The 27293-nt window shown below is 43.5% G+C and overlaps 1 protein-coding gene across 7 annotated transcripts in view; it reads right to left on the bottom strand.

Moving 5' to 3' along the window:
- Positions 1 to 15058: 15058 nt before the first annotated feature.
- The window catches only part of LOC110570121 (amyloid beta precursor protein), a 257792-nt gene continuing 245557 nt past the window's right edge, over positions 15059 to 27293 (bottom strand). For all 7 annotated transcript variants that reach the window (XM_021678092.2, XM_021678094.2, XM_021678095.2 and 4 more), the window contains 2 exons: positions 25344 to 25490; positions 15059 to 16251 (listed from right to left, as the gene is read on the bottom strand). In XM_021678092.2, coding sequence (XP_021533767.1) covers positions 16150 to 16251; positions 25344 to 25490 — 249 coding nt within the window. In that variant the 3' untranslated portion in view covers positions 15059 to 16149. The remainder of the gene's footprint in view (positions 16252 to 25343; positions 25491 to 27293) is intronic.

Below are 27293 nucleotides of genomic sequence, written 5' to 3'. Positions count from 1 at the left end.
TCAAGAGGCTAAAACCCTAATTTTGCAAATTTTTTGGCTGACAGGCAGTTTCTCCACTTTTAATTTCATCCATTGGCTCGTGTTGTCCCAGATCTGTGGTTTTCGCTTTATCTTGTAATTACATGCTCGTTTGTCAACTGTTTGCAAGTCTGGGCAAGACCAAGCTGTTCAGTCAGCCCTTTCTCTTCCTGTTGCCCTCAGAGTGCCTCCTGCTGGCAAACCTTTTGAAATTTCATTCATTTACTCACTTAACTCATTTACTGCCTAAGTATGTTTCAACAGGAATGTAATGATCCCTTTGCTATTCAAGAGTTCAAGGACATTTTTGGTTTTTTTCTCTAACTTCTGCACTCACCTCTTTTCTTATCCCCAGGTGACTTTTGGTGCCATAATTTGGGCAATGGAACATGTTCCTTTTTTTTTTTTTTTTAAGATTCATTTATTTTAGAGAGACAGCATGAGCGTGAGCAGGGTGGAGGGGCCTGACTCTGGGCTTGATCTCATGACCCTGAGATCATGACCTGAGCCAAAACCAAGAGTCAGACGCTTAACCAACTGCCCTACCCAGGTGCCCCAACATGTACTTTTAATAATTAGAAGATTGAGAATGCCAAGGGACATTGTATGTCTGTATAAGAATATTTTAAAATAAAATGTATTTGTTTTCTTAACAAATACGGTTCTTGATTTTTTTATTTTAAAAATCAAATAATAAAAGATATAATGAAACCATTATATAGACGATAAAATAGTAATAGTACAGAAAATTAAAAAGTAAATGTTAAAGTACCCCATGCAAATTGTTTACCTTTATTGTCATGTCATAGAGATGGTGAACACTAACGAAAGTTCAAAATCAGTGTATTGAAGGGGAAATAGGGTGTGGTTAGAAGTAAGAAACTGGTCAGAAGCAAATTACAAAGACCATTTGAAAAGTATAGAGACCCAAAGGTATCCATTCCTTCCGTTTGGGGCCAAATTTCTTTCCCACTACAAGACTGCTAATAAAATATTTGTCTTTCACAGCCTCTGGGTTATCTGGTGAATTTCATGGCTCTCAGTGAACTGGTTCTACCTTAGTTTATGTTTCGTGTCATTTCAGTTTAAATTACTTCAAACGGGTGCACCTTGAGGTTTTCATTGTCAAGAGCTACTGAGTCCCCATGAAAGTACTTAACTTTTTATAAATAATGGCAATGGGGGCCACAAGGATTAACTTGATAATCATCCAAAAAGGAGACGAAGTCATATAGACTCTGGACTTTTATACATCTCTGCTAATTTCTTTTACAGTCTGGTACCATACAATACTGTGTTTTAACCTTTTACTTTGAAAGAATTTTAGACTTACAAAAAGACTCAAAAATAGTACAGAGCACTCCATATACCCTTCACCCAGCTTCCCCTAATGTTAACATCTTGCATACAATCATTGCACAATTATCAAAATCACGAATACAGTTCTGTTTCAAGTTTAAAATAATGTGTCCTAGCTGATGGTGCCATTGCTATACTTTTCTTTCTCATCTTATTAGATTTCTACTTCTCCACTCCAGAAAAGATAGAACTAAATTCTGGAAAGGGATCCACTCATAACAGGTAGCCCTAGGGAATAGATTCATTCTCCAGCCCTGTGCTTTTTTAGCTGGATTCATCTTTTTATTTTTTTATTTATTTTTAATTTTTATTTTTTATTTATTTATTTTTTGATTCATCTTTCTTAATAGCCCTGGGCTCTGCAACGCCAAACGTCAATGTTTTAGCCCGGGATTCAGAATAGTACCTTGCTGCTTCTGTATTAAGAACTCTCAGAATATTCTTATCAGGGGCTTGTATTAATGACCCAAATCTCCACCTCATGCCCGTGCATACTATCTAGTTAATAAGAGGTTCATCTCCTTTTCGGTTAATACCATTCCTTTATAACAATAAACTAAATATATATCTTGGAGATAATAATGCTCAGCCTAGACATTTATTTCAAGGTGATTCCAAATTCTAGCCTCCGGTTTTAGTGATTTTCATAATGCTTCGATATGGTGACTATTTCAAACTAAAGGCCCAGAGGAAATACAAATTTTTCTTTATAACAATTTTTAAAAACCAAGAAGCTTCATTTGAAAGGTCCCATTTCTAGCTCATGGGTTCTTGTTGGTGTGCTTTCCTGGCCTGGTTTTGCTGTGCGTGTGTGCCCATGTGCATCCTGGGAATGTGAGTGACATAAGGGAGCTGTGGGTTTGGGGTCAGTGTCATCCGTCCCTGCTGTTTCCCAAATCAGTGGCAAACCCGGGAGTGGCTTTGTGTTCTCCACGACAATAGACAAATCCCTCCTGGGACATTCTTCATTGGAAAGTTCAAGAAAAACCCATTAGAAGTTTCACGTTGACCTGCCTTGTTTATAGAAGTTTGTTGGCAGGAAGTGCCTTGGTTTCCTTTCCTTTTCTTTGGTTTTTTTTTGAAATATACTTGACACATGCTGTATTTGTTTCCGGTGTACAACACAGTGATCCAACAATTTTTTACGTGCTTGATTGATGAGACGAAGGAAAAAGCCAAACATGAAAAGTTCAAGGATCAATTTGCTATTCAGATTGGAAAAGATTTATTTGCAAGGGTCATTTGTGCATCTCTAAGATCTCTCTCCTTACCTTCCCATATGACTCCCTCCTCACTCCAAAAAAAAAAAGGGAGGGGAAACCCTTTTGCAGGCTATTGTCTGGGTTATTTATATACCCAGTGGAGGGGCGCCTGGGTGGCTCAGTCGTTAGGCGGCTGCCTTAGGCTCAGGTCATGATTCCAGGTCCTGGAATCAAGCCCCGCATCAGGCTCCCTGCTTGGCGGGAAGCCTGCTTCTCCCTCTCCCACTCCCCCTGCTTGTGTTCCCTCTCTCGCCGTGTCTCTGTCAAATAAATGAAATCTTTAAAAAAAAAAAAATAAATACCCAGTGGAGCCTCGCTGCCAGTGAAATGATTAGAAATCACTGGGTTGTGTCTGGAAGGGTCACCCTGTGCCTCTGGCCCATCTGAATTTAATCTAAAAGGGCTCCACGCTGGTAGTTGAGAACAGATAATTACTGCATTAAGTTTTGGAATGTCCGCGGCACTCGAGTTGCTTTCTGAAGGAAAAGACAGGATCTGATGAGGCCACTTGTGCCTGCCAAGCTTCAAGACAGGAAACATTATACTGGTCGTGGGTAAGATCCAGTATTTTATCACGCTAAGATAGAGAGACTCACCCGCTGGGCAGCCAGAGTAAATATTCTCCAAGCCTTGGTGGGTCTACATCCTCCTTAAAACTTTGCCACCTCTCACCAACATTTTTTTTTCATTAGAGTCATTTTCTTTCCCTTTAAGTTAATCCACTTTTATGTGTGAAAATTAAATAGATTTATGTGTAGTGAGCCATATACATTTGCCAGACTTATCTGTAATTTTAGGAAATTTTAAGGAACAATTTGGAGGATGGCATAGAGCAGAATAGTAGGCAGAAGACACTGGATTGTTCGGGAGAAATCTCTGGGGATGTTGTCAGAACAGTAAAACCAGCACAGGCAACATACATTAAAACAGAAAATCACGTAGTTGTGTGTCTGAAACCGCGAGCAGCAGGGTGCTTTTTCATCCATTACCATCCTCGGAATATTTTCATCTTTTCGCCTCCGGGCATTAAAATGCAACTAATCCACTATCCACAAAACCCATCAGCATAAACAGTAAAAAACCCAAATGCTCAGACAACACAGGGCTGGCTTTGCAATTAGTTTAGTAAAATGTAGATTCGACGAGAAAGCCAGTGTCAAAGCCATTTGCATCATCGTAGACTAAACCGTTTTTGGACATTCATTCTAGGTTCCTTTCCATCTGGCTATTGTGCTTTTCCTTTCTTTAAAGAAAACATCTGTGTTCTGTTACTCTTTTTCTTCTTTTTTTCTTTTTCTCTTTTCCTCAAAGTTTTCTGACGTTAGGATTCTGCCTACTGTCTAGGACAGGAAAAAGAAAAAATTCCCTCCAGCTGTCCTTTGAGTGGGAACGTTCCAATCGTTTCTCGTCTGCAGAATCACTTGCTGCCATGAAAATGATCATCCGGCAGATGTGATGGGCAGCCCGGTGCTGTGGTTCTGCCTGCCTCAGTCTAGGTAACTGCTGGGAAGCGCTCCCTGACGAAAGGCAAAACCCAGAATGTCAGCCCCGGTCGGCAGGGCGGGGACAGCCAGGGGTCCCCGCCCACACCACCTGAAACCCACGGTGCACCTGCAGCTTTATTTTAACTAAGACATCGCAATTCTTCCTTTAACCTTCTTCTGGAAAGAAGAGGGGGAGAACACCACCACGTTATGTATTTTCCTCCTCACCTATTTGCTCCTGAGTGTTTGCCTCTTTTTTCTTTTTTTTAAAAGATTTTATTTATTTATTTGAGAGAGAGAATGAGAGAGAGCATGAGAGGGAAGAGGGTCAGAGGGAGAAGCAGACTCCCCGCTGAGCAGGGAGCCTGATGCGGGACTCGATCCCGGGACTCCAGGATCATGACCTGAGCCGAAGGCAGTCGCTTAACCAACTGAGCCACCCAGGCGCCCAAGTGTTTGCCTCTTAGAGAAGAAAATCATTAGAACCATTAGAAGACTTTTTACATTTTTTCTGGTAAATTTTCTGTCCTAACCTGGCCTCCTTGGCCCCTCCACCAATCTCATGCTCTACTATTCACCACAGTGAAAACTGGAGACATAACGCATTCTCTTGACCCAACAAAATCATAGTTACATAGGGGACGCTATTGGGGATGGGGTGGGGACTTTCAGAACATAAAGCTATTGTAGGATAATGATCAAATCCCGTATCTGTGTGGCCTATTAGAGAAGTGACTTTCTTTTCTTTCTTTCTTTTTTTAAATTTTCTTTTTATTTATTTGACAGAGAGAGACACAGCAAGAGAGGGAACACAAGCAGGGGGAGTCGGAGAGGGAGAAGCAGGCTTTCGACTGAGCAGGGAGCCCGATGCGGGGCTTGATCCCAGGACCCGGGACCGTGACCTGAGCTGAAGGCAGACACTTAATGACTCAGCCACCCAGGTGCGCCTAGAGAGGTAACTTTCCATTTTACCTTATTAACGCCTTGAAGTTAGTCTTTTTCTGACATAATTTGAAAACAATACATAAGGTATTTATACAACCTGGCTGTGGCATTTAAGATGAATTCGGTCTTGGCAGTCCAACATTTACCATTATGGAAAGGGGCACATACCTTATCCCATATAGGATACCCGGGAGGAAGACCAAGTGATACTTTTGGGCACCCTCTCCCACATGGGTCATTTCTCCCAGTGAGATTACCCTAAATGCTGTTGGGGAAATTCCCTGAATTCACTGGGGGGCGCTCTGCACTATACCACTGGGTGGGGGTGAGGAAGGATGTTAGGGAAACAAGGTAGAGGTTTGGGAGAGCCAAGGCTTCGTTTTAAGGGAGGGCATTACAAGCTCTAATATGGAGTCTTAAGGGGAAAAAAACAAAAACAAAAACAAACATAGGTCTCAGTGAGAGCTGGATGTAAGAGGAACAGACCAGAGTCCTGCTCACCTTGGCCAGAGCTGTGGGTAAGTCACCTCACAACACTGGGCTTACTTTCCTCCTCAGTAAAATAAGGGACTTATCTAAATAATCCTTAATGCCCGTTCCCCTTGAATATGTCTTTGATCTTAAACATTTGGGCAAAATTTTGGTAACTAGAATGAGAGGTAGCTTGGGGATCTGAGGACTACTTCATTTATTTTTAAAAAAACAGTCATAAAGTCAAATGTAATACATTCCTATTCTCTTAGAGATAAAGGTACAAAATCTTGGGGCGCCTGGGTATCTCAGTTGGTTAAGTGTCTGCCTTGGGCTCAGGTCATGATCTCAGGGTCCTGGGAGGGAGCCCTGTGTCTCTCTCATTGACTTCCTGCTCAGTGGGGAGTCTGCTTTTCCCTCTCCCTCTGCCCCTCCCCTCACTCATGCTCTCTCTCTCTCTTTCAAATAAATAAATAAAATCTTAAAAAAAAAAAGATACAAAATCTTTAGCCAGAAACATCTTCAGAGAGTCTCATAAGAGTCTGTGGGCCAGGCCCTGCATACCCATGGGCCTCTGTGAGGGAACACTCAGAGGACAGAGCTGAGGTGTCTGCTGGGAGTCAGTGTTTTGGGGATCATCTTTTGGCTTGAAGAAGAATCTTCTTCCATATACACAGAGCTTTCATGAGTAGCCAAAGTTTAAAACGAGCCAGGAGAGACCAGACATGTGATTATAAATATACACTGAAATTGGTAAGATGTAGCTTCCAGAAACTCATCTCTTTTAGGCCCATTTCCTCGCAGACAATTTTGCTCCCTCAATTCCTGAAGCTCATTGGAGATTCTATACTGTACAAGCCTTCCGTTGAATGCTCCTGAGGTGTTTATTTCTCTGAGTTTGTCATTTTTTTTCTGTCCTCTTAAGGATCTGTATTTCCTGGTGCAATTCACCAAAACTTTTATCATAATTTCTAAGCTGAAGTACAATTCTTCAGTAATAGGTGTAATTTTTTTTAAACGATCGCTTTCCTTTTCTTATTGTTGGAGCTCTGTCCCTTGATGTGAAAGGGTTTCTGGCCGTAGATAAAACCCTCCGGTTTGGAAGGATGAGTAAAAACTATGCAGGGAATTTAGAGGTTGTTTTTGGCTACGAAAACTGATCAGAAGCCTATTTCCTCTGCCAGGCCACTCGTCCACGCCCACATCGAGGAAACTACCTTAGGAAACTAACATAAACAAAGACATTTTATTCAGGCCCAGCCTATATAGGATGAAGAATATTTAAAACTCTAGTCTGTGACTGGATCTTGAGAAAGCAAAACAAGATATACAGCTCTGTTGGTTCTCTCCAGTGTTTATATGATATTTGGGCAAGTCATTCCCCTTCCTCCCATTTTGCCCCTTCCTCAATCCTTTCTCTGTGCTAGTTGTCAGAATGTGACAACCCAAACGTATGCACTTATTCAAACAAGTGAGCAATCATCCTGTGTGAGGCACTGTTCTAGGCACTAAGGATTCGTTAGTGAACAAGATAGAAACAAAATCTTGCCTTTATGGAATTTATATTGTCACGGAAGGAGGGCAGTAAGCAAATAAAAGTAAGATGGTGCCAAGGAGAAAAATGATGGGCGGCAGGGGTATAGGAAATGCTGGGGGCAGGGAGGGAGTTTAGTTTTAACCAGATTGGTCGGGAACAACATCATCAAAACAATGGCATTCCATCAAAGACCTAAAGGAGATAAGGGAATAAGGCCAATGGATAACCAGTGGGTTGTGATTTTTGGCCTAAGCAACTGGAAGAGCAGGAGTTGTCATTCCATGAGAACGGAAGGGCAATAGGAGGAGTAAGACATCTGGAGCTTGATGTTGAGCACGTTAAGTATGAGATGTCTGTTAAATATTCAAATGGAGAGATCAGCAGGCAACAGGGAATCTGAAGTTCAGGGGACAAGTCCAGAATGGAAAATATAAAAAGAAATTGTCCTACCCAAGGGAATTGAGCTACATCCTTTGTGTGCCCCGAACAGTCTTTCATTACCAGTTCATTATGCTAAGCAGATCAAGAAAGAGGAATGGCTATCACCTCTACTTATTCTAATGGAATATATATACATATACATGTTTTTTTAATGTAGTGGTTTTAAAACATGTCCACAGTTTTCCAACATGGTTTTCATCAAGAGATAAAATCTATGTGCCCTCACTTTGATCTGAGGCAAGTCTTGTGACTCCTTCCATGAATTGGGTACGACAGAGATGATATCATGGAAATTCTGAGACCAGGACATAAAAAGGCAAAAATTATAGTTTCTGCTCTCTTTTTTGGGACATTCACCCTTGGAATTCTGCCACCATGCTCTCAGAAGGTCCAGGCCACGTGAAGAGGCACACGTGGAGGGGAACTGAGGCTTCTGGCCAAACTCCCAAGCTGACAGCCCGCACCAACTTGCCAGCCATGTGAGTGCACCATCTTGGAAACAGATCCTCCAGCCTTTAGTCGAGCTGCCCCAGTTCATACTATGTGGACACGAGCCTTGTCCATTGAGCCCTATTCAAATCGCAGACTTGTGGCAAAATAAAAATTGTTAGTGTGCAATCACTGTTTGGGTCGTCATGGTAACTCGGAGACTTGTAAGGTCTTGAGAGTGAAAGCACATGTTTGTTTTTTAACCACTGTATTCCCCATCCCTGGCACTGTCTGGGTGTATACAGTAGACATTCAATAACAGTGTGACGTGAATGAATGAGCCAAGATGAAGCAGCTGTGGCCACCTCACAAACCGAAGGAGGAATGTTTGAGGTCCCTAAGAAAGATTCTGAGTTTGGAGAGATAGAGCATAGCTTAAGAAAAACTAAGTTTAGGGTGGTTAAAAATTGTAGTAGGCTCTGAGGTGTGTCAAACAGATTATCCAAGAATACTTAGTTTTCCAAGACAACTTCCTGACAATTAAAATTATTTACTCTGGAAATCACTCTAAAACCTTTTCAAACAGAGAGCAGTGTTCGAAATGAGGCATTGCCTGCTGGTTCGCCTCAGGCCCTCTCAGTTACCAGAAGAGGTGGACAACAGCTTTTGTTGCTTTAATAACCCCAGCGGATCTTCATATTCTGATCTGATCTGCAAATGTATTCCACAAGGAGGTATATATCATCAGGGATGCCTGGGTGGCTCAGTCGTTAAGCGTCTGCCTTCGGCTCAGGTCATGATCCCAGGGTCCTGGGATTGAGCCCCACGTCTGACCAGCTCTCCGCTCAGCCTGCTTCTCCCTCTCTCTCTGCCGCTCCCCCTGCTTGTGTGCACGCGCTCTCTCTCTCTGTCAAATAAATGAATAAAATCTTTAAAAATGTATACATATATGTAATAAAAGCAAGGGAATTACATAGTGTTTTGTGCTCTGATTTTTCCTATGTACAGAAAATCACACCACTGTAGGGTCCTTCTATCTGTACATAGGGAAGAAGGAAGAGAAGAGAATGGTCTCAAGGACCTTTCAAGAATCTTCTACAAGAGAATTATCCCTGAACAACCAGCCTCATAGGAAAATGGTATGTACAGTGAGGCCAAAATTAGTCTTTCTTTTTTCATTTCAGCTTGGCAATATGTGACATTATCCAAGTCCCCCTTAGTCCTGGGGTACTTTGAGAGGACACTCACATATACTACTGATGATGGCGGGACTTCCTTTTTTGAAAATTTTGATATTATGGATAAAGAGGTAAGAATTACAAATACCCTTCTACTTTTCAGATACTCCCCTGAGTAGCTAACACTTAAATACCATTTACTCCATGTCAGACAACGTTCTGACCACTTCATATATATTAACAGATTTAATCCTCATGACCACTGTATGAAGAACTATTATTTTACAAATCAGGAGACTGAGGCTGAGCCTGATTTGTGTGCATTCTTTTTTTTTTTTAAGATTTTATTTATTTATTTGACACACAGAGAGAGGGAACACAAGCAGGGGGAGCAGGAGAGGGAGAAGCAGGCTTCCCTCCAAGCAGGGAGCCCGATGCGGGGCTCGATCCCAGGACCGTGGGATCATGACCTGAGCCGAAGGCAGACGCTTAACGACTGAGCCACCCAGGCGCCCCTTGTGTGCATTCTTGAAGCAGATGTTAAATTAGCTTTTATTAAAAAGCAAAAACTAAAGAACACATTGATTTGTGGTCAAAGATATTGGCTTAAACATTGTAATAATAAAAAATTCCCCAAGAAGGTAGATTAAATATCCTTATATGGTCTTTAAAAATAGTTAAGAAATCTTTAGGTGACATGAGAATATGTACATATTAAAGCAAGTGGAAAAGCAGGAAATAGGTTCCAGAATATGAAAAAATGGCAAGTGAGGTAAATCTATGTGACTTAAAAATACTGAAAGTATATATGCAAAAGTATTAACAATACTTCTGTCTGGATGGGGGGATTATGGGTGAATCCTTTTTCTTCCTATATTCTGTATTATCTACAGTTAGGATGCATAGCATTTGTAATCACAATGTATACTATTAAAACAAAAATGGGGGGGCGCCTGGGTGGCTCAGTCGTTAAGCGTCTGCCTTCGGCTCAGGTCATGATCCCAGGGTCCTGGGATCGAGCCCCGCATCGGGCTCCCTGCTGGGTGGGAAGCCTGCTTCTCCCTCTCCCACCCCTGCTGCTTGTGTTCCTTCTCTCGCTGTGTCTCTCTCTCTCTGTCAAATAAATAAATAAAATCTAAAAAAAAAAAAAAAAAGGAGTCTGGGCCTGCAACTCAGGGAGAAGATCTAAGTTTTGCACATGAGTTATAAGGAATATTTTCCATGTGGCTGAGGTTACTTAGGGACAGTGTATAAAAGAGAAACTTGAGGACAGAGCCTTTGGGGCCACCACATCTAAAGCCACAATTCTTATGAACTTTCATGGCTTATACAATCATTGAAGGATGTGCTTATTCAAAATGAGGAGTCCTGAGACTCCAGAGATTATCTAAGTAGATCCAAGATGGGATCCAGGAAATTGCATTTTTTTTGGCAAGGCTTCCAGGTCATTCCGATACGGGAGAGAGAGCCTTTGAGAAACACAGCTCTGAAGACATAGCACTCCATGGAGGACTCAGGTAGAAAGAAAACCAGATAGTCATGGCCAGGAAGCCAAAATATTTTTGAGGCAATATATGTAAAACAAGTTAAAAGAACATTGTGAGGGGCACCTGGGTAGCTCAGTCGATTAAGCGTCTGCCTTCAGCTCAGGCCATGATCCCAGGGTCCTGGGATTGAGCCCCGCATCAGGCTCCCTGCTCAGCGGGGAGTCTGCTTCTCTCTCTCTCTTCCTCTGCCTCCTCCCCCTGCTCATGCTCTGTCTCTCTCTCTCAAATAAATAAATAAAATCTTAAAAACAACAACAACAAAGCACATTCTGATATAACAAGTGGTTCTCCACCCTGTTATTGCATATAGGAATCTCCTGCGGGAGCTTTTCAAACATACTAGCGTGGGGATTTCCCCATAATGGTGGCTCAAACTCCCTCGTCAGCATTACTAAGAGGAAGAGAAACTGCAACCTTCAAAGTATAAGTAGAGGAAACAAACAAATCAAAACACATTCCAACAGCATGCCCACTGCTGGTCTGTGGCAGCCGCCACAAACCAATGGGTGGGTGCAGCAATGGGGGTAAAGAGGTCTGAAGATCCTGAGGAAAGACCTGAGAGGAGCCAGGGACTTTGAGGGGGAAAAAAAAAAGACAAAACCACCCTCAAAAGAGAAAATGAAAGAATATATACAAAAATAATGAACACAGAGGGGGACTTGGTAGCATATACCCCTGGCTACAGAGAGGGGTCTGCAAGGGGGCGGGACCAGAGAGGGTGACTTGGAGAAGCCCAAGGTTCTGTGGGAGAATGCAAACCATGGAGAAGAGGGGGTGTTCCTGGGAGGCAGGCAGTGAAGGGAAAGAAGGAGCAAAAATGAAGAATCCTACAGAGAACAGGAAAAAGACACACTTGGTCCTGCCCTCCCACCACCACCCATGAAAGAATAGAACACAGAACAGAGCAGAACAGACAGAAGAATGTGCTCTTAACTAGGCACCTGCCCATGACATGAATACAAACAGAAAAAAGCAGACCATTTCTAGAGAGAATGACTGTGAAAAGTGAGACGTTATGAATAAAAGCTCCTCTGCTCGTGAAGTCTCCCCAACAAAACAACCATAAAGTTGACAAGAATTGCAACACAACACTGAATTGAATAGTCTCCAACGTGCATCTGGGGATATGGAAAATCCCCCGAATCAGAAATACAAAAGCTGAGAGAAATCAAGAAAAAATCAGGAAGAAATGCAACGAGAGCTGATTGAATTTAGGAAAGACAGAGGAGGAAATCACAGGACTGTATCAGTAATAAAGAACAGGCTACAAGGTGCCCACAGGAGAATGGGTTCAAATAAAAACTTAATAAAGGGAACTGAGTAGGAGAAGGAAAACAAACAAGAGAATGAAAATGAGAAAATAAATTAAAAAAAGGGATCAGAATGAGGTTGAAATGGAAATGAGCAAAAGGAGGTCAAAAGTGTGTACTCCTGGTGTCTCTGAAGAAGAAAACAAAATAATGGAACAGAGTATTTAAGACCGTAATCCAAGAAAAAGTTCCAGAAATAAAGAACTGAACTGACACATTGAAAGGGCCCTGGGGGTTACCTAGGAAAACTGCATGAATAATCAACTCGGAATTATTAGACTTTAAAGAAAAACAAAAAAAAAATTCTCAGAGCCTCTAGGCAAAAAAAGGAAACACTTAACACAGGAAACAGAGGTAGATTGGCTTCGGATTTCTCAACAACATACGAAGCAAGGAAACAGTCGGGCAGCATTTTCTAGACACTTAAGGAAAAGGAAGGTGCCCTTCAAGTTTCAAGGTCATAGAAAATCAGTTTTGAATGTGTTAGAACTTTAGGGATACTGTCCACATGTGCTGTTTTAAAATTTTTTAGTAATCTCCATACCCAACATGGGGCTCGAACTCACGACCCTGAGATCAAGAGTCCCACGCTCCTCCAACTGACCCTTAGGCACCTCCCACACATGCTCTTGCTGAGGAATTCTAACAGTTTCTAACTGGAGGGTGAGCTTCATCCAGCCAAAAGATGTCTGGGGACAAAAGACCATTGGAGAGCATTTCACATATTCCACTTATAGAGTTGAGACTAAAATTGGGTGGCATCAGGGGTTGAAGAAAAATATATAAACATTTATGTCTGAATAAATAGAACAAATACAACTGAAAAAAATGGGAGAAGGGGGAGAAAAGGGGAAAAGCAGGGTTAAGACCATTCACTGTTGTGTAGGTGGTGGTAGGAAGGGGTCAAAGAATATCATTTGGTAAAGACACCTCATAGAAGTTGAGAAAAAAGGGAGCGCACTACAAAAATCATTAGTAAAAAAGTAACCACTAGAATGAAAATACAAAGCTTCCTATAAACCCCAAGCACGCACGCACGCATGTATGCACATACGCGTTCGCTGAGACACAGTAAATATAATACACTCAGTAATTACAACAGATGACAGAGCTGAGAGCAAACAGCAGTCATATCATAAAACTGAATGCGCCTGACTTGCCTATTAAGCCAAAAAGACTTCCAAATCGGCTCATATAGCAAAACTCCAATTCTGTGCTGTACACAAGTCACACGCTTAAAACACAGCAATCGAAAAAGGTAAAAATAAAAGGGGTGGACAAAGATTTATCAGGCAAATGGAAATAGTAAGGCAGTCAGGTTTGCAATCCTGCTGGCAAAACAGATTTCAAGCCCCAAACGAAAGACAGGAACAGAAAATTCAAAAACACAAAATGGCCCTTGAAAAGATCAAAGAATATTGAACTTTATTCATAGTAAGATAAATGCAAATCAAAACTATGTTGAGATGCCATATGTCACCCATCAGGTTGGCCATGCCAAACTCCCCCCAGGTCTCACTGACCTCTGGGCTGGACAAATTGCTTATTGATTAATCCCCGGACCATTTGGGGATTCAATGTATCTCAAGTTGAAAACCACGATTAGAAAGCGTTCTCATTTCTTTTCATAAATTCTACCTATGTATCTATAAAATCTATCTACATAGGCTTTAGATTTTCTCCTTAGCTCTGAAATGATCAAAGTTAAAACTTGCGCTTACTGGGATTGAAGGCTGCCTGGGAGTAACATAACATACCTTTGAGCAAGTCGGTTTCAATTCACCAGTGTCCTGAGCAATGTACTGTCCTACTTTCCCCTAACTTTCCCCCACTGGCTACCTTCTAGCCAGGCAAAACGAAACTCAAACTTAGACCCAAACTCTCATACGCACCTTCAGATAGCCGTCATGTCTAAGTGCCCTTAACGGAAGGGAGAGAGCTGTTTTGTTCTCATGAAAACAGGACACACTCAGACAAGTTTTAATTGAGTCTATTCATCGAGCAGAGTGCATGATAACACAACCTTGATTAATTTTCTGTGCTCAGTGTTTTAACTTAAAAGGTCGAATCTAAAGCTAAAATGGGAAGGCCTGCGCACATTTTCAGCTGATTCCAAGCATAATACAGCAGAAACACCAGGTCCATGTGTTCTTACAACTCTGGGATAACGACTGGATAGACTTCTCCGATAAAAATCATGCCCATAGACACTGTTTTAAAATAGCTTTAGAGCAGTGGTTCCTAAGTGGGGGCAATTTAGCACCCCCCAAGGGGCATGTGGCCATGTCTGGAGACATTTTTGACAATCATAACTGGTGAGTGCTCCTGGCGTCTCGTGAGTAGAGGCCAGAAATGCTGCTAAACATCCTTCAATGCTCAGGACAGCGCCCCAGAACAAGGAATGATTCCCTACAGAATAACAGTTGTGCCACAGTTCAGAAAATCTGCCTTAGAGACAGCTATCCGCTTGTCTTAGCTTTGAACTCCCCCAGAAGTTTTCTCTTCATCTCTTATTTGAGATGGTGATGGTCTGTCTGAATGTCTGTATCCCCTCACAATTCTTATGTTGAAATTGTAATGCCCAAGGTGATGGTATGGTGGTGGTGGGGGGGGGAAGCTTTGGGACGTGACTCAGGTCACGAGGACCCTTCAAATGGGATTGGCGCCCTTACACGATGTGAAATCTGCGACCTGGAAGGTCCTCACATGGCCAGGCTGGCACCTTGACCGTGGACTGCCGATCTCCAGGCCTGGGAAAAGGAAATTTCTGTGCTTTGTAAGCTGCCTGGTGTGTGGTATTTCATTACAGCAGTCCAAGCAGACGAGGACAGGGACGAACGTGAGGACCGAGATCCGGCTGCAAAATACTCTGGACCAAGTTAAAAACGGAATTAGGTCAATGAAGTATTTGACTAGCACCAGAAGAAGCATGTTGGCCCCGATTTCCTACTCAGACTCGCAGTTAAGCTACAAAGGTGTGGATGTCTAGGGTTAGGTTACATGAGATTTCTCACTTTGGGGGACTTCGTGCTCAGCAGGTGGTTACCATGGAATCATTCACACCAGCACAATGGTGCTCCTCCAAGAATGTATTTATTTACATGAAAACACCGTTTTATACAAATTGAAGACAAATCTTAAAGGGTTTGTCCAGGCAGGCCTTCCCCTTTCACTTTCTTTCGCTGTCATAAATAAAACGTTTTAGACCTATTAAAAGAAACTGCATCTGCCCCTTCTTCTCCCCCAACCCCCAATGACTCTGAATATTTAATGTTCCTAGTAAGCCTTTAAAGAAAACTCTTGCCCAGGGTGATTTTATTTAATTTATTTATGTAATACAGTGTAGAAAGCTATCATGGTCATAAGCAATGATTCTGTACAATCATCCTGCGGAAGATTTTTTGGGAGAATTCCTGGTAATTTGAGACCAGCAGAGCACTCCCTCCCCCCACCCACCTCACCCGTAAAAGTGCTTACAATGAACAGGGATTCTTTTCTTTATCAAAGATCCAAAGGTACATGGACAAAAAAGTTTCAATTCTCAATGCCTAATGTGTGCACATAAAACAGGCACAAAGGAGTAAATGTGTATCCTTGTAATTCCTATATCACAAATCTAGCAGAAGCAGCAATCTGTACAGTAAAATGCAATCATGGAAAAAAATTCTCTAGATCATTTGGAATACTTAAAAATGCTCAACTTTAAATGCATAGTGATCAGGAAAAGAATACGTAGGCAAGAGAAGCAGCTACACTCCCACGTTCACACGAAGCATCCCCCATCGATTCTTAAAGCATATTTCAAGTAGGACTTAATTGGGTCACAAACCACAAGAATAATATACAACTGGCTAAGGGGCTACGAGATAAATAATCAGGAGAGAATCTATTCATGCACTAGTTTGATACAGCTAAGTTCTTTACAGTACACAAAACCCATTAATAATGTAGAGACCAGAATGTAAAGAGAGAGAATACATTGCTGATTTGTATATTAATTCAAGTTCAGGCATCTACTTGTGTTACAGCATGGCTGTCGAAAGGCGATAATGAGTAAATAATAAAACGGAAGGGCTTGTTTCTTTCCACATTATTCTATAAATGAACACCGATGGGTAGTGAAGCAATGGTTTTGCTGTCCGACTTCAGAGGCTGCTGTGGCGGGGGTCTAGTTCTGCATCTGCTCGAAGAACTTGTAAGTTGGGTTTTCATAGCCATTCTGCTGCATCTTGGAGAGGTGGCGCTCCTCTGGGGTCACTGCAGCGTCAACCTGAAATGCAAGGGCGAGGAAAAATGAATTAGGAGAACTGATCCTTTGAGGGTGCACACGCTGAACGGTAAAGGATAAGGAGTACAGTTAGCTTCTTTCCTTCCCACGGACCCCTCCAAGCAGGATGCCTGTGCCCACCAGTTACGAGGACAGGGACGAATGGGAGGACCGAGCTCCATCCGGCCACCAGGTGGCGCCTAAAACCTTGCCGAGCTGGCTCTGCCCGCAAAGTGCTCACTGGTTGCTTCCCCCTCCCCGCCCCCCACCCCACTCCGCTTAACAGTAACTGGATACATGCAGCGCAATAAATTTTTTTTTTCTTCCCTGTTGGCTCACTAAGGGACCAAAAGGCCACAACGGAAAACTGTTTTACTTGAAAGTGTGGTGCTAAGCTGGAAATAAAAATCCAAGAGCATCATGGAGAGTCAGCGACGTATATTGGCAGACGCTTAAATAAATTCTAGAATGCTGATTATCTTTCCACACTCATTTTAATTTGTCCCTGCTTTCACTAAATTTAATATGACAAGAGGTCTGAGACTCTTTTAATTAAAAGGATGATCTACATATATCAAAGGGGCCGTGTGGCAAGGAAAAGAGGAAAAATATTCAAAGAATATACTGTTCTAGATTATATACACACCCACATATATATATTTAACTGAGTACCAAGACTACAGAAGTATGTCCCGCCAAAGATTTGCAAACAGACCTTCTGTGTTGATGTGCTGTACGTCTAGGAGCAGGCCAGCAGCTGTAAACCTGGCCGTGCCCCATCCGCCCCCGGTCCCGCATCACCGTTAGGACAGAGCCGGGAAGGGGTATTTGCTCTCTGCACATCCGACAAGGTGTACTCAGCCCCGCGAGTGGGGAGTGGCTGTCCGCGGATACATCGTCTAGCGTATCTGGCGCACCACCCACACTGCACAGGAGGGAGGAAGTACTCAACTCTCCGCCGAATGCACGAAAGCTGAGCCTGGTTACTGCGCCTCTTGAGGAGCTGGAATCGCCCCCTCGGCCAAGGCCGGGACAGCCGGGACGGGACGGCGAGCAGCTCCCTCAGACCGCCCGCTCCGTGCACGATTCCCCGACTCCCCATCCACAGGCCCTTCCCGTTCCGCGGCCCCGTCAGATGCCCGCACTCTGCGGCCGGTCCTCACGTTCCTCCGACCACAGGCCGGGGCCCCTCCCTTGAGAACAGAGCCGCCAACGAGCTCCCGCCAAGTCCGCGCTCGGAGGACACCGCGCAAACGGACGCTCCCACCGCCGTCCTCACGGGAAACCATCGCAGGAGCTCTTCGTTGCCCTCCTCGTCCTTTGCCCTGCTGGGTTGTCCACAGATGAGGTCACCGTGCTTTAACTGGCAACGGTGTCACTGGCCACGGACTCGTCAGTTCAAACGCCATCATTAAAGATGAGCACCAGGAAGGAGAGATTTCATCCACTCCCGGACTCTGCTCGCCAGGAAAAGAGCCTGTCTGCAGCACCAGGGCCATACGAACCTGGTCATCTTTTAGTCTCTGTGCCACCTTTTAACTGATATTTCAAATGGTGTCAAGATTAAAAAAAAAAAAAGTCCTGCTGAGGAGATCCAGTGCAAAGCTGCCGCGTTTCCGAGTATCAAAAAATGCTGCGCGACGGTTAGAATATCATGCTTGTCTGTCCTCCAGGAACACATCAACCCTCGCACGGGCTGTCACCTGTCATCTGCACTCATCAAGGTCAGGGGAACACCTGGCAACTTAATCATTTATCTCCTCTTCAAAGGCCAAAGCCAAACGCTTCCAACAGCCTTGCCAGAAATGGGAGGCTGAGGCCCCGGTGGAAGGCAGGTGTCTAACGTTCCTGCCTTCTTGACCCTTTTCCACCTGCTAATCCTCATCTTTTGCTGCTGGGAGGGCAGCCCGAGCCTCGCCATTCCTGCAGCGGGGAGGCCGAGCCCTCACGCCTCAGAGGGCTCGGGAGCTTCAGGAGGAGGAATTAGTTTTATAAAATGGCGCCCAAGGAGTTTGGGTTGTATCTCTTTATCCTGAGCCCCTTGGAAGCTCAAGGTGCAGCACTGAGTACTCACATCCGCGGATAAACCTACCACTAAAGGAAGAGCATCAGGTAAGGGGGAGGCTTCCTCCCCGGTGGAGCTCAGGGACAGGTCCTTCAAAGCTAAGCTTCTGCACTGGTGGGGGCCGCCAGGTGAGGGCCAGCCCACTACGGTGCAGGCAGGGCCTTGGCATTAACAGCTCAATATTAAACCTCAATATTATGTCCCTTAAAGCAGAGCTGGGGGAAGTTGAAGCCAGTGATGCCTGTTCTAGAAGGAATGAGGAAACAATGGAGTTGGGGACAGAATCCCTGTTGGCCCACCAGGCAGGAACACCTATCACTTGCTGAGATGAAAACACACGTGCACACCACCTCTGCACATGCCCCCCCTCCCGAATTTCTGGATTAGATCGCATCAATAACTGGTCCTAAGTCTTCTTCTGGCTCTAGGCTCTGTGCCCTGTGTCTCATGGGACCCTCTGCACTGCACTCTGGCCTGGCTTCAACCTTTATTCCTTCACTATATCCAGAGGAATTTACAACTCAACTGTCAAGACTGCAGAGATGAAATTCTATCTGGGTCTCCTCCGTGTCATGTCGTCTCCAGTGTGGGTGCGGTAAGCCAGTAAACTCCACGTTTTACATTTTATTATGTAGAATAATAGCAGGATGTGTTACTGGGTGTCCCTTTCATGCATGACACTGAGCTAGGCTGAACTACAGAGTCCTGGCACCTAAGATATTCCATTTCAGCTCATCCAAGGAAAGGAGAAGATAAACCAGTGACTTAATACATAATCACAATGGAGGGTAAGAACATCCAAAGAGCTCGTGCAACAGGAAGGAAAACAAAGCAAACATTAACCAGGTTTTCAAGCTAGTATCCCTCCTCTAATCCCCCGGGCTTGGGTTTTGTGTTCAGTCGTGTCCACGTTCATCTTCTTAACTGTAATTCCATCTCCTTTATGAGTAGTTCACTTCTGTTTGTTGCCCATGTTAAGTGATCTTTCAGGCAGGCAATGGATTCCTTTGCTATGCCTTCATCATCATTCATCTCTGATGCTTTCCTTTGACTTTCTAGTATTTCTTCCTGCTGTTTGCTTCCAGCCACAAGAGGTTCTGGGTCCAGCCACTCTTTTCTGTACTTCTGCTTCCCATTTAACCTGATCCACAGGTTAAACCTGATTCAACTGCTGCACAGCACCGTTAGAGGTAGCCAGGTACTCCACCCTGGTGGGTCACCTTCTCGCCAGGAAGAAAGGACCCCTCAGGACATATTTTTATCATGTTATCAGTATGACGGCACATTCATCAGGGAAAGTCATATGCTGTAACTCCATAAAAAGCTAACTGGGACCTCTCTTCTTATTTAGATCATTAATCAGATGGCTGGGGAGGTGTGAAGGATGGGAGATTTCTGATGGTCCAGTTATCAGACCCGTGAACGGAAAAATTTTTTATACCCTATAATAAAGAGAATTTGTGCCACCCCCCCCCCTAATTTTTTTTTTGTTACAGAGATATATTTGGCATATAATATTATGTAAATTAGGACACACAACCTGTTAACTTGATACATTTATACATTGTAATATGCTTGCCATTGTAGTGGTAATTAGCACCTCTGTCAGGTCAGAGAATTATCCATTCTTATCCTTTCTTATTAGTGTTTGGAATAATCAAGTTCTAGCCTCTTAGCTAGTTTGATGATTACAATACAGTTTTGGGGTCTACATCCCTTATACTGTGCATTAGATCTCCAGGCCTCATTGACAACTTGCTGCCAGTTTGTACCCTTAACCCTCTGCCCCCTCCAACCCCCTTATTAAAGGAGAGGTCTCCATTTAGGAGGAGTGGTGGAAAGAGCTACAATACGCATTTTGGAATATCCAGTGTCAATGGACATCAGTGTAGAAGAGTGCCATCTGGGGTCAGTGGACGGGGCAGGACCTCATTAAAGCAGGAGCAATTGGGATCAGCCAGCGCTGGGACCCTCAGCCACCAGAGACGGTGGGCACCTGAGGGACAGAGCAGAACAAAGGGCTGTCACATCACCGCCTGAGACACCAACAAAGCACAGTCACTCCTTGGGGAGCGTGGCTAGCTAATGGCTTACGGAGTGAACCTCTGGCCTCAGGGCTAAGCAAATCTTTTTATTTATTTATTTATTTTAAAGATTTCATTTATTTATTTGACAGAGAGAGACACAGCGAGAGAGGGAACACAAGCAGGGGGAGTGGGAGAGGGAGAAGCAGGCTTCCCGCCATGCAGGGAGCCTGATGTGGGGCTCGATCCCAGGATCCTGGGATCATGACCTGAGCCGAAGGCAGACGCTTAACGACTGAGCCACCCAGGCGCCCCAGGGCTAAGCAAATCATCACATCAATGTTTGCTGCTTATTTTTTAAAAACAAAAACTGGCAACCGCTAATTTTCAACTGGTAACAGCTCTATTAATAAAAACACTGGGCTCGTTTTCATTTCCAGGGCTCTGCGATCTCCAGCAGGCATCTTCCCGCTCTGAGAAGGGAGGTCCTGGAGACCGTGGCTTTCATCGTTTCTTCACGCACTGATGGTGTGGAGCAGGACAGTATTCCATCCTGACAGACGCAGGCCAGTCTAACTGGAAACGCTCATTTATTCGTTCTCAGTGAGGCAGGGTTACTCGCTAATGAAGCAGGTGAGCCAGAGCTGGGAATAAGCTTGCTTCTGGGAACCAGAGTGTGAGAGCCTGCTGAGATGGGCAGAGAACGTCCAGGGAAGGGTCCCATCCATTCGCGGTCGATGCTGCTCTGCTCTCGGAGAAACGCTGCTCTCAACCCCCCGCCGCCGGCACCCGATATTGCCTGCACCAGGGGAGACAACCTAGGTGCCTCCGTGGGCCGCAGCTCTTCAGGTCCACATTCACTCACCCAGCCAGACCATAACCATCCCGAGGGCAGCAGGGATGGCAAACGGCACCTCGGATGAGGTTCTGGTCTGGGGCCGCCGAGCACTGTTCCACATGGAACCGCGAATGGGGATGTTTCCGGAAAGGAGAGCAAGGAAGGCCTGGAGAGGGAGAAGGGGGTGGTTTCCAGGCTCTTGACACCTGCACTTTCCAGAAGGAGGAGGTGAGAAGAAATAAGGAGAAGAAACACAATATAAGGAGGGCACTCACTCGGGAGAGGTTTCTAGATGCTCTCAAGTAGTGAGCGGAATGAGTCTCAAGAGAAGACCTGAACAACTGTCCTCCCTACAATTCTGCTCCTTCAAGGATGCCTCCTGGCTTCAAAATGAAAAAAAAAAAAAAAAAATTTTTTTCTGGAATCTGTGTTCAAGTGTCAACTTATTCTCTGACAACCCAAATCCAAGGAGACTCTTCTTGGTGACTAACCACAACAAACTTTTAACCTAGGCGGCTGTAACGAGTCTTAAAAGGTAACTAGTTCTCAGGGCGCCTGGATGGCTCAGCAGTTAAGCCTCGGACTCTTGGTTTTGGCTCAGGTCAGGGTCTCAGGGTCTTAAAATCAAGACTCGCCTCCAGCCTCCAGCTCTGTGCTCACCACAGAGTCTGCTTGTCCCTCTCCCTCCCCTTCTGCCCCTCCCCCCACTCATGTTCTCTCTCTAAAATAGATAAAATCTTAAAAAAAAAATACAAAGGTAGATAGTTCTCCTGTACACAAGAGATACTATTTTCTACGCTTCAGACTGGTGACTGAAAGGAGAGAGATCAAGGATTCTCAAAAATGACTGCATGTCCAATTCAGCTGGAACACTTTCACCATTCAGCTTCTAAGCCCATTTGGAAATTGTTTCCTTAGGTCTGGGCTGGGACCTTTTAAATAAGTAGCTGGTAAGTCTCATGCACAACCATGGCAGAGAGTCCCTGAGAGAGACCTTGCTTTTCTGCCCAGCATCCCTGGGCTCTGTTATAGGCTGAACTGCGTCCTCCCCAAACCTATGTTAAAGTCCTAACCTCGTGCCTCAAATTTGACTGTATTTGGAGACAGGGTCTTTAAAATAGTAATTAAGGTTAAATGAGATCATTGGGGCAGACCCTAATCCGACAATACTGGTGTCCTTACAGGAAGAGGAGATTAGGACACAGAATGCACAGAGAAAAGATGATGTGAAGGCCCAATGGAGGCCACCCTACAAGCCAAGGAGGGAGGCCTCAGAGAAAAACCAAACCCGCCGACACACTGATCTCAGACTTGTAGCTTCCAGAATTGTGAGGAAATAATTTCTGTTGTTTAAGCCACCCAGTTTCGGACGTTGTAATGGCAGCTCTAGCAAACCAATATAGCTCTTTGGACTTCGGCGCCCCAAACAGGCACTAGACCTGATAAAAAGGAAGATGCTTCTTGGGTAGATTCATCAGTCCGAGGGCATTACACGTACAATGACTGGTGACAGACCGTGACTACACTTACTGTGCTGAGCGCTGTGTAATACACAGAGTCGTCAAATCACTCCGTTGTACACCTGAAGCTAACAGAACATTGTAGGTCAACTCTACTTCAATTAAAAACAAAAAAACTCCCATACAATATATTAAAGAAACGAGAAGGGGCTTTTTTTAAATGAGTGAGCATTCTTTTTTAAAAATTCAATTAATTAACATACAATGTATTATTAGTTTCAGAGGTAGAGGTCAGTGATTCATCAGTTGCATACAACATCCAGTGCTCATTCCATCACGTGCCCTCCTTCATGCCCGTCACCCAGTTACCCCATCCCCCCACCCCTCTCCCCTCCAGCAACCCTCAGTTTGTTTCGTATGATTAAAAGTCTCTTGTGGTTTGTCTCCTTCTCTGGTTTTGTCTTATTTTTTCCTTTCTTCCCCTATGATCCTCTGTTTTTGTTTCTTAAATTCCACATGAGTGAAATTATAGAATTGTCTTTCTCTGATTGATTTATTTCACTTCACATAATATCCTCTAGTTCCATCCACGTCATTGCAAATGGAAAGATTTCATTTTTTTGATGGCTGAGTATATTCCACTGTATATACACTACCTCTTCTTTATCCATTCATCTGTTGATGGACATCTGGGCTCTTTCCATAGTTTGGCTCTTGTGGACATTGCTGCTATAAACATCGGGGTGCAGGTGCCCCTTTGGATCACTACTTTGTATCTCTGGGGCAAATCCCTAGTAGGGCAATTGCTGGGTCGTAGGGCAGCTCTATTTTCAACTTTTTGAGGAACCTCCATACTGTTTTCCAGAGTGGCTGCACCAGCTTGCATTCCCACCAACAGTGTAGGAGGGTTCCCCTTTCTCCGCATCCCCGCCAACATCTGTCATTTCCTGACTTGTTAATTTTAGTAAAAAGGACTTTTTAATTATTCAAGTATGAAAACACTTTTTTTTTTTGTCCAAACATGAAATAAAAAAAACTGTTTTGAGTAGAAATGAAGTAAACTGATGCTAACAAGGATACATCTCACACTGTTTCAAAGGACTCAAGCTCAGAAATACTATTCTCTGAAGAGCAGTACCCAGAATCAGTGACACGGTCATTGCTTATCTGATGTGTGTAGAGGCCAGTCTGTCAGTCATCCTGTTCTTTCACACCTCGCTTCTCCCCAGCACGTAGCACGTCCACACCAGTCCGGACAGGGAGAAGAAGACTCAAAGCCAATTTCCACCCGCAGATCTCATAAACAAGCAGCCCGAAGAATGTTAAGGGCTGAACACAATGAGGTTTCTGGCTCTGCCAGACATTTAACTTATTTAACCTTTTCCTGCCCTTCTCTGACGAGAATGGTGTGGAGCACGTGTCTTTGGGGTTAGTGAGAAGTTTGACTCACTGCTCTCTGATGGAAGAGACAATGGATAGGATATGGGAAAATCTGTATTTGGATCTTGGCCCTATTTAGTTTGACAGTGGGTGAGCACTTCTGTCTGGGTCTGTTTTCTCATCTACAGAATGAAAAGATCAATTTGACTGATCACTGAGATCTCTTTCAGCTCTAAAAATTCTCATACTTCTCAAGATGTATTCATTCACTTTCTCTGTTTCCTAGAAAATTACATATACTATGAGGATTACCCCCCTCCCGGCTCCATGGCCCAACACCAGAACTGCATTTTAAATGCACCTGGCTGGCTCAGTCAGTGGAGCATGCCACTCTTGATGTTAGGATTGTGAGTTCGAGCCCCACAATGGGTATAGAGATTACATAAAAATAAATTCTTAAAAAAAAATAAACGCGTAAGAACTTATCCGTAAATTTTCTATTTCAGTATTTTGTATCATGGGTTTAAAAAGTCCTATTTCAGTCTTGTAGCTACTCTGATTTGTTGGGGTAACCCACGACTTCCGTGCCGTATACACTCATGGTAGTCACATGTTGGTCTGTGGGGACAAAATCCTAAGGTGTCATCACGCAGTAATTGTGATATCACGTGGTGAATCTTCTCCCCACCTCCAGTGTAACTGCATGAACTCCGGAAATGAAGATATTTCAGGTAGAAGCGAAGGGTAACAGGTTGAACATTGGAACAACCTTGTAAGCTCTCTCAGCTGTTTGGTATCATGTGATTTTCTGTGAAACTTTAAAGGTAAGACTCTTTGCTGAAAATCAGTATTAATTGCTGCTACCTGGTTTTACTTATAAGTCAGACTCTTTAAGACAAAAAAATTAGGGAATAAATGAGTTCAGGTTTTTTTAGGTTTTAGGTTTTTTTTCGAAGCAGACTTCTACCCCTTCCTTTTCATTTCTAACTTGGTAGTTTTTTTCTTTTCTTTTAAATGTTTGAGGCTAATCACAGTATCTTTAAGCCAGGCATCATCGCTAGTATTATTTGACATTTCAGTACAAATTCTAAGAAGCTGAGGGAGCAGCGTACAACCCAATGCCCTGATCACAGTATTTCTAAGTCAGAATGATGAAAACCAAAACAAGAAAACAGCTGCCAAACTTGAGCACCATGCAGGAATCTAGGTTTTTTTTTTTTTTTTTTTAAGAAGAGACACTTGGATGATTCTTAGTTTTAATGCCAAGCAAAATCTCCTGCTGGTTTTCTTTAACTCCTGCTTGCAAACACGCAGCCACGTTTACCTACCTCCACCACACCATGATGAATGGACGTGTACTGTTTCTTCTTCAGCATCACCAAGGTGATGACGATCACTGTTGCTATGACAACTCCACCCACCATGAGTCCAATGATGGCACCTTTGTTTGAACCTACATCTTCTGCAAAGAACACCTTGAAAACAAGACAAGAAAAAGGATTGCAATTGCAGGAGATCACTGGAAAAGGTATGTAAAGAGTTTCAGTGTCTACCTTACGCTGTAAGTTTGAGTTGGTGACCACTCCATTATTTCCATTATTTGGTGCATACTTGGAAAAAAAAAAAAATCACACATTCTAGCTACTACTTTCAACCCCCTGCCCCCATGGCCTTAGGAAGGCAAAACAGTAGCCAAGAGGAACCTGGAACCCTCCGACAGGTGGGACATCTGGTGAGAGGTGGGGTGGGGATCTACTAAAGGACGGAAAGAAAGGCACGGATCATGATTTTGAAAAGAGGTCGGCTGGGAGACCTGATGCATGACTAGTCTGCCTTAGGTGCTTTTTCAAACCCACAGATGTCCTAATTTCCTTAGAGGGACATTAATACATAGAAATAAGGCATCTGAGACAAAGGAGTTCATCCGAAGAAAAAAAGACACTTGTTACCGACTTTTAGCTGCGATCATTCAGTAGGACGGTACTGAACCTCAGAGAAGTGTAATGCTTAAAAGAGAGTTTTTTCAAAGGGAAGTAGCAGGTGATGAGATAAGAATTTTAATCGTCACACAGAACTGCTTGCTTTCTGTTTTCTCCAGAAACCCCACTCAACCTGTTGTTTTATTCTTGCTGTTCGTTTGTATTGGACATCAATGAATTTTGGAAAACACCATCAGAGATATTTATTCAGTCTGATAACTTCGCTGCACAGCATTCAGCATTCCTTCATGTTGTTTATGAAAGCAACTCACTATTTCTCCACTTTATCTACCTAACTGGAATTAAAAAAGCATGTGGCACCTTTTATAATCCTGTTATGTAAGGAGGTGATCTTCTGCCAGATCACCTGGTCCAACTATTACTAAGTATATACCACATTTATTATAGAAATTAATGAAAACAGCTCCCTAAAGAATTCTCTCGGTCTGATCTCAACACAGGAAGATGACCAATTTTCCACAGTGACAACAAACATCCCAGTGATCTGAAAAAGGCAATATAAAATACGGCAGGTAGAGCTGATTTCTAAGTGTCTTACTCAGGGTATATCTGCAGCAAAACAAGAAACCGTTCATAATTATTTCCCTTTCTCAATAAATATGCTAGCTCAACATATTTATAAAAAGCAAATCATTAATTAGTTAATGATAAAAATGTGAGGTAATCAGGAATAAATGCAAGTCTGGACATCTTCCTATGCCTTTAAGAAAATACTGTAATTTTGTCATATTCATTGGACTAATTATAGTACATTATCTTATCAACGAGCTCAGTAGAGGGAGCTATTCTCCTAATTGCTGCTGCTACCATTAGTCACTGTTGCATCACAGGAGTTAGTGTAATTGTGGAGAGGGGCTTGTAGGACACAGACTCCAGAAAAATGCAAATCCGCACATTAATCTTCAGCTCCGTGCCCCACCAGCCCCCGACTCTTCAGCGGCTCCCCCAGAATTTTTTAACCTCTTCGGCATCAGCCACATCAAGATTGCCCCTGAATTCATAATAATTGAGATGGGATTAACCTGCCAGTGAAAATCATGCTTCAAAAAAACTGAAATGTTCTTGTACAAAAGAGATTATGGGAGTTGAAATGCAAATCTGAATCACAAGCCAGTTTTGGATTTGCTCCAATTATTGAGAGTGAAAACAGGCATATGCAATACTTCACTGGCGTTTCTTCTGGAATTTACTACTTGGATTTATAAATTATATTTATGAATATTGGAGAGATATTCCCTCCCTTGAAAAAGAGCACCCATGTGCACACGCCACCCCCCC

The sequence above is a fragment of the Neomonachus schauinslandi genome, chromosome 1 (assembly GCF_002201575.2).
Source record: "Neomonachus schauinslandi chromosome 1, ASM220157v2, whole genome shotgun sequence".
In the NCBI taxonomy this organism is placed as follows: domain Eukaryota; kingdom Metazoa; phylum Chordata; class Mammalia; order Carnivora; family Phocidae; genus Neomonachus; species Neomonachus schauinslandi.
The sequence above is the reverse complement of the archived record's forward strand: the minus strand, read 5'-3'. Positions and strand labels throughout refer to the sequence as shown.